This window comes from Colletes gigas, unplaced genomic scaffold, assembly GCF_013123115.1.
Source record: "Colletes gigas isolate AHSC1104 unplaced genomic scaffold, ASM1312311v1 Colletes_gigas_Sc00018, whole genome shotgun sequence".
Classification (NCBI taxonomy): Eukaryota; Metazoa; Arthropoda; class Insecta; order Hymenoptera; family Colletidae; genus Colletes; species Colletes gigas.
Window position 1 is genome coordinate 3756758 of NW_025106647.1, and position 16993 is coordinate 3773750.

At 34.3% G+C, this 16993-nt stretch overlaps 2 protein-coding genes across 2 annotated transcripts in view; one reads left to right on the plus strand and one right to left on the minus strand.

Moving 5' to 3' along the window:
* The window catches only part of LOC122400415 (collagen alpha-5(IV) chain), a 101952-nt gene extending 100300 nt beyond the window's left edge, over positions 1-1652 (minus strand). The window contains exon 1 of the mRNA XM_043401870.1: positions 1106-1652. Within this exon, the coding sequence (XP_043257805.1) occupies positions 1106-1228 (123 nt within the window). The 5' untranslated portion in view covers positions 1229-1652. The remainder of the gene's footprint in view (positions 1-1105) is intronic.
* A 255-nt stretch (positions 1653-1907) lies between these two features.
* LOC122400414 (collagen alpha-1(IV) chain) overlaps positions 1908-16993 on the plus strand; it is a 45332-nt gene continuing 30246 nt past the window's right edge. Inside the window, exons 1-2 of the mRNA XM_043401869.1 lie at positions 1908-2289; positions 3494-3536. Coding sequence (XP_043257804.1) covers positions 2270-2289; positions 3494-3536 — 63 coding nt within the window. The 5' untranslated portion in view covers positions 1908-2269. The remainder of the gene's footprint in view (positions 2290-3493; positions 3537-16993) is intronic.

Below are 16993 nucleotides of genomic sequence, written 5' to 3' on the forward strand. Positions count from 1 at the left end.
GTTTCAAAAGAAACCACGGATTCGTCCAATTATTCCAAGCGACGCGATAACGCGGTCTCGCCGATAGCCCGCAAACGCTGAGCCAACACTCGTACAAATTCTACGCGCGTCGACTTTAATCGGTCGCGTTCAACACTTTGTCGCCCATATATAGACGATAGAATTCATTGCTATGAAACCAGAAAAATGAATTTTCAACTTGAAACGTTAAGGGAAATAAGTTTGGAATAGGATTTGTAAATTTTAACAAAGTTACAAAAAGGGAGAAACTAATTTTAGATTATTGTTTGTAATAGTGCAAAATCAAAATTTTGATCTTGTAGAATATTGTACGGTTTTGGTCTGACAGTGAATGTAATTTCGAGGGATACTTTGCTCTCTCAAATAAATTTTAGGTTATGTGGTTTAGAATGGTTCAAAATTAATTTATTGATTTATTAATATAATTATAATACTATAAAACCTTATAATAATTTATAAAATTATTATATAACTATAATTTTGTATTAATTATTCTCGTAGGATATTGTACGGTTTTGGTCTGACAGTGGATATAACTTCGAGGGACACTTTACTCTATCAAACAAATTTTAGGTTATGTAGTTTAGAATAGTCTAAAATCAAAATTTTAATCTTTCTGAACATCGTAGGATTTTGATCTAGCAGTGAATGTAACTTCGAGGAATACTTTTAAATAATAAATTATGGATTATGTAGTTTAGAATAGTCTAAAATCAAAATTTCAATCTAATCTATCAGTGAACGTATTAATTCACGATACTTTTCTCTCTCGTTTCGTACCCTTTCTCTCGTGTCGCAGGTGGTTACGTAACCCCGCGATCGAAAGTGGATCGACGTGGAACGAAACAAAATAGCACATCCGATGTAACGACACTTCGATCGGTTCGATGTCTCGAGTCGCGACGTGAATCTGTCATCCCGAGTCGCGGAAGGACACGGATGACAGCGAACGCGAAAATAGAGGATGTAACACTCCCGTTAAGACCGGTCTACGGTTCAAGCTTGCGCCTAAGATCGTTAAGAACTCGGAATATCTGTGGTTCGCGAACGAACGGTACCGCGATATTGCAAAGGAGTTACTCACCACGGCGTCGGTGACCGGTATCCACGTGACGACCAGTAGGGCAAGGACACAGGTGAGAAGCGGGATCGGACGTAGCCTGCAGGAGGCTGCGTTGTAGTAGGTAGCCGCGGCCCTAGGCCGCATTGTGCTCCTCTTCCTCCTCTCCGCGTGCTGGTTTCGTTGTCGTCGTGTCCCCCGATTACCTGCGTGTCTTGGCTGATCGCGTCGCCCGGGCAGCCCTTAAAACAGTCGCGACCGATGAAAGGTGAGTACGGTCGAATCCCGGTTGTTCGGTTAAAAACGATACTGGTCGGCCAGCCTGTCGACGCAGCGCGTGTCGAAGGGCCAGACAGACGGCCCGTTTGGCCCGTCCTACCGATCAGTCGGCGCTAGCACGCAGCCAGCAGACAGGCCTAAGTCGGCGGCGGAGGAGGCGCACACTTCTCTCTTCTCCTCTTCGCGAGAGGCTGTATCCTTGCGCGTCGTGCCGTACAGATGCTCCCCTCTCGTTTTCTGCCTCGCCGGTTTCGCTCGTTTCGCCCGAGCACGGAGACCTACGGCGCGATCGACATCGGCTGAGGCCGCGCAACAGTCCTCGTGCGACGCGCGACCGAGCTCGCCTCGACCCGGTCACCGTCAGAGATTCCTCTCCACCTCCCTCCCTACCTCCTATTCTGCTCTTCCTCGTCTACTTCTTCTCTTCTTACTTCTTCCCCTCTCCGGCCTTACGGAGATACTCTTCTTTCCACCCTTCCTCTCGGTTTCGGCTTCTCCCTCTGTCCTTCCTTGTCGCGCCCTGACCGCCTGGTATCTTCTGGTCCCGCAGTTGGCGGAGGCAGCCTGGAGAGTTCGATTCTCTGACCGCGAGACTGGCAACCAGCGGGGGAGGCAGGACGAACAGTGTGAGAGCACACAAGAAGCGGCTCTCGCGGAACCCAGTGAAGCCTCTCTCCCGATCCTTTCGGCGGAGGAATTCTAGCTGGCGTGGCTCGGCGGCCGCCGCCTCCACCTTCCTTCCCTCCACCCGACGTTCATTCAGAGCCCTCCCTGGATGGGACGGTCCACACACCACGTCTACTCGGTGCCGGGTTCCCCGCGATATTTTCTGACTGCCTGTCCGCGCGGTGCTCGCGTTAGCCTGTGATCCTCGGCTCCCTAGACCCGTCGCGGAATAGGGAGGTCGAAATGACCCGGTTGGGATTGCGGTGAGTTCACAACATTCATCTTTTCTTACTATTCTTCTGCTTTTTTTTCTTCTTTCTTGCATCGTTCTCGCTGGCCAATGGTTCGTCAACCTGTCGCGTTACGTCAACGTTCTCTATATTGCCTACAGACACGTGTCATAGTATGCCTCGTTCTTTTCTTCAAAACACCGGAAGTCGGAATTTAACCCCCCAGAAGTCCTTTTCTTCTCGTTCTTTTCTCCAATCCATCTGTGCTCGGTTTCTCTTTTTCGGTCTCTCCGCTTCCTCTATGTGTTCTCCCTCGGTGCACGCGCCACAAGTGTTTCTATCACGGAGGGGGCACTTTCAACCCCCCCGGGGACGCTATGCCGAGCAGACTTCAAGGACGCGTGTGTGTTTACGGAGAATGTTTTCCTCTCGACGACGTTTGGGTCGCTTTTTTCTTCGTTCTCGTACCTTGCAAGTTGCTAGACGAACGTTTCAGTGTACAGTGAAAAACGGGATCTATGACGATCTGATTTTTGTGCTTTTCGGAACGTGAAATAAAGAACTCTTCTACCGTGACGTTCCCAGACGGTACAATTTTCTTCGTTCGATCGCTTTTTTCTTCATATTCGTACCTTCCATGATGAACGTTTCAGTGTACAGTGGAAAATCTCTGTGACAATCTAACGGGTATTTTTGTGCTTTTCGGAACGCAAAACAAAGATCGAGCCTTCCAACTTGCTTCTTTCTTCGCCGTGAAAAGTGTTTCGAATCGGAGTTGGGAAAAGTGACTAAAAAACAGTTTTTTGGGATTTTTTTTATAACATTCCATACTTAAAGTCATGGAACTTGTGAATATTAGCAATTTAAATTGAAAGAACTTCGATAAAAATATGTGTAATAAAAGTGTTAAAAACTCTTGACGACATCTTACGATTCGAAAGTGACACGATGTAACGATTCGAAAACGTCGAGCAAAATTGGTTGCAAAAATAAAACTATCTGTGTTTCGTTTAGATAATGTCGATCTAGTAAACTTTGTCTCCGATTTACTATCAAAGATAACTACCTTTGTACTAATATTTGTTGTAAATATTTTACGATAAACGGAGTATGGACAAGGTTTTTCTGGGTGATGATCTATTCTACAAATAATTTTCAAGTCTCAAGGTCGCGAGAAAAATTTTCCCCACCTTCCCCCATTTAGTTTGAAAATTCTATTTCGTCTTTCTTCTTTCAGATTCGTCGCATCCGCAGCGTTCCTGGCCGGGATTGTCAGTGGGGTAAGTAAAAATTACTTTCTCTTCAGATTTTTATAAAAATTTCTCGACAATTGTTTTAACCCCTTGACTTACGATTTAATTCCAAATAAGTTTTCAAACCTATACTATCTAATTTTGTTTAAATTTGTTCATACATGGAACGGTCACGAAAAAGAACAAATTTGTTTTACGAATACCTCGTGAGTGTAAAAATATGTTGATTTTAATCTACAAGACTTGATGACGAGTGGTCTCATAATTGTGAAACTTGACATCAAGAACTTGCGCCGAGTCAGACACGTCATTGTATGGCAAGGGGTTAAAAATGAAAACCTTCAAGATTTCGAACAGTTCGTATAACGTGAAGTCAATGCAGTATTAATGATCCGTACGCGCACGATAGTGGTAAATGTGTGTGACGAAGAAAATGATACATCCTGCGATAGTATGCGTACCGGATTGGATACACATAGTTAAAGATCGCGTTAACGCTAACGTGTCCGATGCTGGCACCCCGTTTATCGTGGAACCAGCCACGACACGCGAGGATCTAGGTTCATTCATCGATTCGCGCGAGTGCATCCATGCACGGAATGCACGTGTATCGACGGTGCACCAGCAACGAGCTAAAAAGTTGGCTGGGATCGAGAGGATCGCGTTTCGATCGCGGCGGGTCGTGTGATTCCGCGGCGCGTGCGGTTCTCTGCCTTCCCCTTTCGCATACTTGAAAGAGTCGGTGGAATCGCGAGGGCGACAATAATCCGTCGAAGGCCGACAGAGACTTCTTGGCTAGGCGTAACTCGCGCGTCTCGTGAGGATGTCGATCGTTCGCGCGATTAGATCATCGGGAACGTCGTTATGTCTGCTCGTCGAAAGCCGTACGATTGCCATCGTTTTCGATAATCTAGAATCTACGATCTTGATACGATTCGGTAGAAATTATTCGATTCCGTCGTTCGGAGATTTTAGAAAATTAATAATAATAGTTGCGCGTATATTATTAATAATAATAATACGTCTTCCTTGCATCTAGATTATAGAAAATTAATAATAATAATACGTCTTTCTTGCATCTAGATTTTAGAAAAATTTTAGAAAATTAATAAAAATCTTAATTGTGCCTTGATTTTAGAAAATTAATAATAACAATTATACGTTTTTATTGTACCAAGATTTTAGAACGTTCTAAAACTTAGAATCTTGATGTGTTTTGCTAGAAACTATTTGATTTGTTGTTCTGAGATTTTAGAAAATGAATAAAAAATTTAACTCAGAAAATTAATGTTAGAAATAAATAATAATAATAACATAAAATTTATTGCACCTATTTACAGGGTAATCTTCGGAAAACAAACATTGAAAGGGAATTAAAAAGTAAAGTGTGAGATTCAGCATAACGTTGTTATTATTTTAGCTACTAATCCGGAGTTGCTCTATTATGATGTTAGAATAAGATAGATGAAATGAAGATCTGTTTTGCTGTTGAAACAGGTTTGGCAGAAATTACCGATTAAAAGAAATTTACATTATTCTTTAGTTGTCTATTGTTTCATAAACTGGAGGAATGCGTTTAAGGAATTTCATTGAGTTTTAATGATCAAAACTTATCGATTTGTGATAAGAAAATTGAAACAGAGGAAGTCTACTCAGATACTCGTTGAAGTTTGATTAAAATTAGAGTCAGATAGTAAATTAGATTGTTCTTCAGTTGTGTATTGAATTAAAAAATCGATGTTTAATTAATTAATTCCGGATTGATTGTATATGTACAGATTTATATCTCTGCAAGATTAATAAAGTCCTTGATGTTGTAGCCTCTGAGTGACAGAATGTGTCAGAGATGGGACGAGGCAATTAGATTACCGCCTAGACCCACACTCTATCTAGCGAGTGTCTGTTGATACTGTTTCAAAAATACAAGACTATCAAAGAATGACAAGGACCGACATTAAATCGAAGCTGGACGATCTTATTTAACTCGTTGAGTAGGTTTCTACTGACATAAAATTCAACACTTGTTAATTTAGTCTGTAATCGTTAGTACATAAATTTTAGTTACTAAATGCACAAGTGACTTTTCACAAAGTCAGCACAGAATCCTTGGGACAGTCATGGAAAGTAATGTCAGCTATTACTCCAATTACTCAAACACAAGCCAACTTGCTACAACTTGCTTCGTATTAATCCTCGACATATGGAATCCTTAAGACTCAATTTTAATTTCTTTTTGATTAACTTCCTTATTCAAACTTAAATCAATTAGCTACAACTTTGATCAACTTACTTATTCATACTCAAATCAATTTGCTACAACTTTGATCAACTTACTTATTCAAACTCAAACCAACTTGTTCCACATTAATCCTCGATGTGTGAAATCCTTGAGACTCAATTTCAATTTCTGAGTTCTTCTTTACGATCAAATTACAACGTTTAATAAAGATGTCTTCGCTATTCCAGTTATACTTAACATTATAAAACATAAGAAATTAATTATATAACTGATTTTAAATTATGAAATTTATTATAAATTTAACACGCTCAAAGTAACACGATATTAACAATTTTTATTTCAACTCGTTACTCCAAAATATTCATTTCCAATATCCAGATCTAGTTTCTACGAATTGCAGCAGTTATAGCAACAGAATTGTTCTCGATTATTTTGGCGAATGGTGGGAAAGGCTGTGCACGATAAGCCGTGTCATGATCGCGTTCATCGTCATTCTTCTCCCTCGGCGAGCTTATTTTCGTGCCGCGTACGCCGAGGACATCGATAACGCAAGGATCAATTGTCGACGCAATAACAGGGCCGCGAGTCCCAGCAGATTTGTCGTCGCGAACAACGGAAAGGTGTTAAATCCGAAATAGGGCAGTCGTCTGTTAGCGACCAGTCCGCCTACGGCATCGTAACCGCGTGCACTGTAATTTTATTACACCACGTACATGCATACGCGTGTAAGTACAGTGCGTACGAGCACACGAGCCAGCTTAGTCACTATTGAAAATAGTTTGGAATTGACTTCGACTTGATTACCGTCGTCTGGCAACTTTAATCGCTGTTATTAGCTTTCTAACGCGTCCACCACCTGTCCTCCAGATACATAATGCGATCTCTTTTTCTGTACCTTGTTTACTTTTTATATATCGTATCCAAACATACCTCGTCAAACAGGAAAAATCTATTTTTATAGAGACTCGTTAAGTACTAAATTATTGTCATTAAAACTGATGTTTGCTTTCTGTATATTCTATTCAAACTAGTCAAACAAGAAAAATAATTTCTTCATAGAGATCCAAGAAGTATTAAATTATTATCCTCTTTGAAATTGATTACTTTTTATATATTCTACTCAAATATACCTTGTCAAACAGGAAAAATAATTTCTTCATAAAGATTAAAAAGTATTTAACTATTATCCTCTTTGAAATTGATTACTTTTTATATATTCTACTTAAATATACCTTGTCAAACAGGAAAAATAATTTCTTCATAAAGATTAAAAAGTATTTAACTATTATCCTCTTTGTAACTGATGTATTACTTTTTATATATTCTACTCAAATATACTTTGTCAAACAGGAAAAATAATGTCTTCATAAAGATTCAAAAAGTATTTAACTATTATCCTCTTTGTAACTGATGTATTACTTTTTATATATTCTACTCAAATATACTTTGTCAAACAGGAAAAATAATGTCTTCATAAAGATTCAAAAAGTATTTAACTATTATCCTCTTTGTAACTGATGTGTTACTTTTTATATGTTCTACTCAAATATACTTTGTCAAACAGGAAAAATAATGTCTTCATAAAGATTCAAAAAGTATGTAACTATTATCCTCTTTGTAACTGATGTGTTACTTTTTATATGTTCTACTCAAATATACTTTGTCAAACAGGAAAAATAATGTCTTCATAAAGATTCAAAAAGTATTTAACTATTATCCTCTTTGTAACTGATGTGTTACTTTTTATATGTTCTACTCAAATATACTTTGTCAAACAGGAAAAATAATGTCTTCATAAAGATTCAAAAAGTATGTAACTATTATCCTCTTTGTAACTGATGTGTTACTTTTTATATGTTCTACTCAAATATACTTTGTCAAACAGGAAAAATAATGTCTTCATAAAGATTCAAAAAGTATTTAACTATTATCCTCTTTGTAACTGATGTGTTACTTTTTATATATTCTACTCAAATATACTTTGTCAAACAGGAGAAATAATGTCTTCATAAAGATTCAAGAAGTATTAAATTATTATCCTCTTTGTAACTGATGTGTTACTTTTTATATATTCTACTCAAATTTACCTTGTCAAACAGGAAAAATAATGTCTTCATAAAGATTCAAAAAGTATTAAACTATTATCCTCTTTGTAACTGATGTTTTATATAATAAATTAGTTAAATTTTAAATTGATATTCGATATATAAAATTTTTAGCATTCATCAGGGACCAAGTATAATAACCGAAAAATTTGTGTGAAGGAAATCATTAATAAAATGTAGTTCGTTACCTGATGATAATGATTGTAAAGTCTGAAACTAATTTATCAAAACAATGACACGACTCAACAGTTTGGTTACATATTAATCATTATTTACGACTGCAATTTTTTTGGTCGCTTATACTAGGTATCGTCGTCGAAAATTTATTTTCAGTAACTCATAACCGTTATCGATGGCGGACATATTTTTTAGGTTGCATCGAATTGAATTTTTTGTTTTACATTGTGGTTCGTGTTTTATCATTGTTCATGGTACAACCTTTGCTCAAATTACTAATATCAATGGCGCAAAACAAATCATAGGTAAAAGTAGAGTGAAATGGATAGTTTTCATACAACTATAAAGAACTGAAATAAATTTCCTTCGTAAATAATTATTAGGAACGACTAATATGAATTTCCCGCCATTGGTAGTCGTCATCGACCACGATTAAAAAATATTTGCTCCAGTTGTTATCAGTAATTTGAAAAATTATAGTCGAAAAAATAATTGTTATTTTATAACTATTTTTTATTTTACTTTCAATTTCGCGTTATATTTTGTTTCCCAATATGTACAGGTGGATTTTGCAAAGTTGTCTGGTTTATAGATCTTCCTCAACCAAACATACATAGATAAGATTAATGGTGTCTTGCATTGTTTGGTAAAGTTTATCTTTTCGTATCTGCATCGATGCACATGCAAGATGCAACTACGTGTTATTAAAATGAATCATATATTTTCTGTGCATAAATTCTTCTCATTATCCTGCTTAAGATATGGATACTGAACATTTGACAGGATATTTGGAAATGAAACGTGTTTGATGTTACGTTTGAGAAAGAGAGAGTGCAAACCCGTAAATGGCTGGTCCAATGTTGTAACACGGAGAAACTGTCCAACACGAAACAAATTTATTTTTAAACATCTCATGGCGAATTCACTTTTCAGTGTAGTTAATGCTTAAAGCTTTAGTTAATTATTAAAAATTTCTATCTATTTAAAACATCAAAGCAATACTATTTTGCTGGTGCGTCGTCGTAGTTGCGGAAGAATGAGATCACGGGAAGTTAAGTCTTCTGAAACCATTCAAACTTTTTCTGTAGCATTTTTTCATTCTCAGAGATATGACTTGTCCCACTTTCTGAAATCAGTCCGCATACAAGCTACATTTAGTAACACGCCTGCCTTTTTGATGCTGATAATTCCATATCTTCGCACGTTATCAATATTTTTAAATCTTCGAATTTGTAGGAAAGATGTATCTAATAAATTCACGGAATGAACCGTATATTTACTTTGAGAGCAAGTTTACTTATGTCGTGTTATGACACTCGATCCCGTTAGGTACTTCAACTTATCGCGATTTACGTCAATATTATGGCAAAGTATGTATTTTACTTTTTTAAATCAGTTCATTGCAATTTGCCAAAAAGTCTAGTCTCTTTCAAAAATTTCAATAGCCATCTTCAACAAAACGAAGAAAATTTGCAACAACGAATTTCTAATTCCAGAAAATAGCAGTTTGGTCCTGGCTCGAATTGTTATTTGTACAATCATAGAATCGTAAATACAATCATTTTTGTATTTTTAGATTTATAAAGGTCTTTTATTGTTTCGAGTTCCAACAGCTGAAAAGCTTGCATCCATGGTTTAATTCACACCCTGTATGCGCTCGATGACGCGTGAAATGTGAAAAATAGTTTCACGAGACCGGAGTGACTCGCATCATAGCGAAAGTATTGAGTCAGAGGAACGGGTTTACAGAGTAGCGAGATTAATGATGACCGCCGTGAAGTCAATTGCATGTTGCGCGCTTTTAAAGAAGACATGAGTCAGTAAATATATCATCTTTGTCAAATTGAAATTCCTAATATTTCACGAGACCACCAGTTAAAAAACAAACGAAACCATAATCGACGCCATATTGGAACGTTACACACGGGACTTCGGTTAAATTTCTACGAAATATTCGTGACAAATTTTACGTTTGAAACTAACGTGTATATCTTACACGAAATAACACTAGTATCTGGTGTTCCTCGTGCAGAGCCTATTGTTTATTTCCTAAGTCTAAATATACAGGAAGTATAGATAGAAAGACCTCAGGAAGGGAAGAATACATATATAGCAGTGAGGAATTGCTGTTGTTTAAGATTACTTAAACATAGTTGATGTATAATAATTTTAAATTCGTTCATCTTTATTCAATGAATAACACCTACGAATTTATTATCTTCTATTTGTTATTCAACATTGCTATTTAAATAAGAATTCTTTCTTTTGATTGGATACCTTATAATACATATATAAATATTTATTTAATAATCTATGTATAATTCTTTAACTATTATTACTCAACCAATTAATTAAGTATGGATTTATCGAATTAATCATTGATTTATAATAATATAAGCCCAATGAATATATATTAAATTTATTATTCATACATTAATAATATATTTGTTTATTATATAAACATTTATTAATAATTTTTTCAGGTTCTTTTTCAAATAAATCATTCTTTGTGAAATCTTCATAAAAGTGTTTAATTACTTTTTGCACTTTTATGTTCGGAGAATTATTTAGTATCAACCATTTACGTAGGTACAGTTATTCTCCTTCGTTAATTGTTCATTATTCGACACTCTAATGCAATATCTCTTCCTACACACGTTTCAGGATTACTTCAGTTCATGAACGATCAATTGTAGTGTTTACTACTAAAGATATTACCAGTAACCATATTTGGAACATTATTATTATTATATGCATTAGGTACTTTTGACACTTTTAATATTTAAAAAATACTTCTCATTTTTCCACGAGCAAAAATCAGTGTTTGAAATAAATAAACCTTGAAAATTTTCGTCGTGAAATTGTCTATTAAAAATTACACTTAGAAATTCTCTAAAACTATTAGGAAAACTCTGGTCATAGCAAATAATTAAAATATTAGTACTTTTAACATTTAAAAACTATTACTCCTTTTTTCACGAGCAAAAATCAGTGTTCGAAATAAATAAACCTTGAAAATTTTCGTCGTGAAATTGTTTATCAAAAATTGCAACTAGAAATTCTCTAGAGCTCTCAGGTTGGGAACCAGTGGATTAAATGTTCACGCGTTCCGCCATCGCGATTTTTTTGGTTCGCGAGGATACGTGTGCACGGGACTTTCATGAATACGCGTCCAACGAGATTGTAAAAATCGTTGGCCAACGAATTAGCGTGTCTCCGTCCTACGTTAAAGTCGCTTGTTAAACGTTGGTTGCTTCAGTCGAACGTGGCGGTGAACCACGGAGGAAAAAATAAGGACCGTTCGACAGAGGAACGACACGAAAAAAGAAGAAGACGTATAGTTTGCTCGAGGAGGACCGATGGAAAGGAAGAAGGTCGAGGATGAGGCCAGAGAATCGACGGAAGGATTGTTCGAGGTTCGAGTTGCTCCGCGGCGACTGATTGCATAACTGCAAATTCACGAAGGCGGTCGATGTACGCGATAAAAGGGACAATTCTTGAACCGTCACGAAAAGATATCCTCCTATCTGAAATAAGAAAATTAGGCTGACTTCGTTGAACGAAATTGACATCGTTGAAAGACGCGCGTGGATCGTTGCCTTTTCATGGCTGGCGAAGAATGGAGAAGATGAGGATCGTAACTCTTCGACGTTCTATGTAGAGAAAGTTGCACGAACAATATTATTTTCCACCGAGGAGTCGGTGTCAAGTTTGTTGTTAACAATTTTTTATGGACGACAGATTTGTTAGAGGCAATTTTCAAATCAGAGTTGCTCAAATTATATTCACAAATAACGAATAAATATTTTTAAATTTACGGAGACCAAATTTGTAAACTATATATTGATCGAAAGGTATTTTTTTTTTAGATAGGAAAAATCTGTTTGTTTCGTGTTTCTACATTTATACCTCAAATCTGGTTATTTAAATCTAAAACACACTGTATATTTAGGGGTTTTTTTGTAGATTTAGAGAAACAAATTTTTATTTTTTAGTATGAAAGGAGACTATGTAGATATATAATATACTGCATACAGTAAAAGAAGAGCAGACTGTAGAAGCTTGGATCCCCATCCATTAAATAAAAAATAATTTAATAATTTTTTTTACAAGTATAAAAACAAAGTTTTGTTTAAGAATAAAAAAAAAAGTAAAAGAAAATTCAGTGTCAGAATCTGTGGTTAAATTAACAAATTTATTATTTGAATTTTCAAAACTAAACAATTTTTATTTTTATTTATAATTTCTAGCTATGAAATATTCGAAATCTCGAAATCATTTCTTTGTCCCCCGCTTTGAATTTTTCTAAATGCATACCTGTGTTATATATTCCTACTAATTGTAAATCTTCAGAAGTACCGAAATAAAGTCATTAGATGATACATCTATTAATAAAGTCATCCAATTTTTATTCTTCTCGAGCCATTTTTTAAAAATAAACTCATCTTATTTTTAGTGCTTTCTACTATTAATATAAATATATTACACGCGGAGACTAAAAGTGAGACGTGCTGTGTTGAATTTCATTATTATTTTGATACTCGAAATATTTCGAGCAACTAATAAATTTTAACGAGTAAATACGAGTGGTGAAAAAGCACTATAATAGAAATTAAAACGCGTGTTCCAATTAGGAGTCGTAGAACAAATGTGAGAAAAATCTGTTTCATTCTACGCTCTTTTGACATACACACATATCGATAATGAGATTATGAAGTAACGATTCACTGATTGGACCAAACTTCTTTAAAAGGCAGACACGATTACGACTGTGTCACGTGGGTTGCGGTAGCATAGGCGCTCAGATTATAGTGTGTCAAGTGGACTTGGTTTAAAATAGTCCACTCGAGATAATATCGATGATTATTGAAGAGCTGATGATTAGTGGAGAATTTTATGTTCGTCGATTTTGATGGGAACGCGTCTGGATTTTGTCGAATGATTGAAAAATTGTGTTTTGGAATTTAACAATCATAGTTAAACGTAACAGATATTGAACGAATTTTTTTCAACAAAATATGAACACGTAGTATACACAGATTATTTAATTTTCACACAATTCTTGATTAGAAATTTAAATAAATATAAATTTAATATTAAATAAATATAAACCAAATAATTGTATTTCAAATAAATATAAGTTGAATGAAACAGATGATTCGTAACATCTTTAAACAAGCAAATCACCTCGTGTTTATTCAGTTGGAACAACTGATGTAATAATAGTAATATTAACAATATGCCCCAATTGCACCAGACGTGTATAATACACGAACTGAAACATTAAATACAATATGATACATAGAAGTAGAGATAAATATACATTTACTGTGCAAAGGCGAGATAAAGCTATATGCTGTTATTAATCTAACCTAGATAACGTCTATACGATTTAGTACGTACATTTTTTGACGTTATTTCTCATGTACGAGAAGTGAAATACTACACTTTTAATATGAAATAAAAAATTCCATTACGTAACTTTTTGTTATTGAAATAACCCCATGCGTTGGCAGCGCGTCTTTAAGCACAATAAAACGATGGCTCAAAGGTTCATGACACGGTAAAGTAACTCTATAATATCCTCATTGTTTGGAAATAAGCACATTAACCATAAATGCTCAACGCTGATCCTCCATTCATAGTAATTTAATGTAGAATCTTGATAAGTTAATAACTGCAAAATTTCAGTTCCCTTTTATTTTGTTATATGAACGTTAAATGTAGAAATCTCTGGATAATAGGACGATCAAATTTTTATTCGTTGTTTGTAAACAATATTTATTAATAAAATATTTAGTAGTAATTGTTTTATTCTTATGTTTTCTGTTTCTTTCTTTCTTTATTTAATATTGTTGTCAAATTTACGATTCATTTCGATCCTTAAAGTATGATATTTTTCATTTTCATCGTTAGAAATACGTATATAAAATTCTGTGGGAACACGTATTCGAGAAGCGTCGTTCGGAATGATTTAGTGAACAAATGTAACGCGTGGCGCAATTTTCATAATTTCCGCCAACGATCAGCATCGTTGGTACAAAGATCTTATTTCTGCTTCGTCGAATTAAGGAAGTGTAATCTCGTACATATTTTCAGCAATGATGTCAGTAAATCTGTTTCGCATTTAACTCGCCACGAGGTCGTCGTAAGTTATCGTATTATCAGCGAGTTTCGAGGATTCAACAGTGAAAACTTACAAAAATCGTGAAACCGCGCAAATATCGAACCAATAATCGATCGCCAGAAACACGCGAGCTCGTTTATTAATAACAAACGATAACGAGCGATCAAGATTCCGCGATTCGTTATTATTATTGAAGCTAAACGATCTGCTGGCGAAACATTATTTCCAAGATACGGTCGCGAGCGATAAATTTACGCTTCTCGCTGAAAAATATATTGAAAACGGATAGCAATTAAAACTGTAATTGGTACTCGATTTATGCCGCGTAAAGGAAAACTGACAACAAGGAAAAACTACCCTTCGATTCGGTAATCTATTTCTGCTTAATTATTGTGCACGAGCAATAATTCATTAAACTTTATTCGTTCATTTTCAAAAAGTTTTTCTTCATCTATTAAAATTTTCGAGCCACGTATCTCCACTCAATTAACACACAAGTAATAACATCGTCAAACTTTAATTATTTTTTTTCACAAAGATTTTTATTATAAAAGGTAAAATTATAATAATTTTTTCTAAGGAGCGAAACATTATTTTTTCTAACATTTGTCTAGTATATTTAAAAATATGTCTCCATGTTATACTGCAAGTAAAATATTTATATTTTTTACTGCAAATATGTAATTACATGTTAATACAACATGCATCACATTGCTTGCAAACGTTAATTATTTAGTAAAAATTATTATTTAGTTGGACTTGTTTGGTATACAAACATGTCATATAATAGAGAAGTGTCTAGTTATTAATATGTAAGAGCAAGCAAAGAACTCTGGAAAAGATCAAGAAGTGATTTATTTATATAACTGTACACGGTTCCAGGAATGAGCGCTGAAACGTTGTGGAGGACTAAATAAACCATTTCTACTCAGTTTCTGGAGTTCTTTGCTCCTATATATTAATAAGAATGTTATTAGACAACCCTCGACCTAATATCATATATTATTCATTTAACCAAATACTAAAATTTCAAAGGACGCGATTAATGAATTCGATCAAAGCATTTTAAAATAATTTGTTAATCTACTAGAGGGACTATATCCTGTATATGTTAATAAACTGTTCAATATTTTAAAACTTTCGTGAAGCATCCGAAAATATTGATTTAAAAAAAGAAATATAATTATTTATTCTACATTACATTCTATGAATGTTTTTGAGTATGCACTAGTAATAATAAATAGTACAAATATTAATGAGTAAAAGTTTAAAAAATGTGGACGAATTCTGTCCATTCGAATATCTTCGAAACTGATGATGATATTTAAAAGTATTTTGCACAATTAGTTTCATTTGAATAGAATCGTAGTTTTCTAAATCCACTATTCAATTCAGCTCGTCAAAAACCATTAGTTTAAAAGATATTTAAATATAAATATTTGCACTATATTATTAAAATATTATTATTCTCCTTCACATTTTATGTTAAGATTAGATTTGATCAGACCTCTCATTCCTAACAAAGATGTACTGCATTATTTATAATAAAATTTTAACTTAATAATTTAAAAATAACCTGCAACATTTACTTTGAAATATCATCTAAATTAATTATATTGTCACCATAAATAGCTTAATACTTTTTCAGAGGAAATGACTAGTTATATGATGCATTGAAAAATATATGATTCTATTAAAAAAAAACATTAATAAAAAAAGTTACAGCAGATTATGCACCTCGCAAAACTATTTAATTATTGCCTCGAACATTTTCCAATATCATCAATACTTTGGAAGGTATTTGAATGAACACAGTTCGTGAGACATACTATACGTACATTTATGCACAATAATTTAACAGTAATAATAGCGATACAAGTAACGATACCAAAAATATGGAAAGTTTTGCTTAATATTTTTCAATAAATATATTGTCTCAAACATTTTTCAATATCATCAATACTTTGGAGGATACTTGAATGGACATAGCTTGTGAAACACACTGCATTTACATTTGGGCATAATAATTTAACAATAATAATAGCAATACAAGTAACGATACCAAAAATACCTCTCAAAACTATTTAATTATTATCTCGAACATTTTCCAATATATTTGAATGGACATAGTTCGTGAGACGCACTATGTACATTTAGGCATAATAATTTAACAGTAATAATAGCAATACAAGTAACGATACCAAAAATATGGAAAGTTTTGCTTAATATTTTTCAATAAATATATTGTCTCAAACATTTTTCAATATCATCAATACTTTGGAAGATACTTGAATGGACATAGCTCGTGAGACATACTGCATGTACATTTGGGCATAATAATTTAACAATAATAATAGCAATACAAGTAACGATACCAAAAATACCTCTCAAAATTATTTAATTATTATCTCGAACATTGTCCAATATATTTGAATGGACATAGTTCGTGAGACGCACTATGTACATTTAGGCACAATAATTTACCAGTAATAATAGCAATACAAGTAACGATACCAAAAATATGGAAAGTTTTGCTTAATATTTTTCAATAAATATATTGTCTCAAACATTTTTCAATATCATTAATACTTTGGAAGATACTTGAATGGACATAGCTCGTGAGACACACTGCACGTACATTTGGGCATAATAATTTAACAATAATAATAGCAATACAAGTAACGATACCAAAAATACCTCTCAAAATTATTTAATTATTATCTCGAACATTGTCCAATATATTTGAATGGACATAGTTCGTGAGACGCACTATGTACATTTAGGCATAATAATTTAACAGTAATAATAGCAATACAAGTAACGATACCAAAAATAT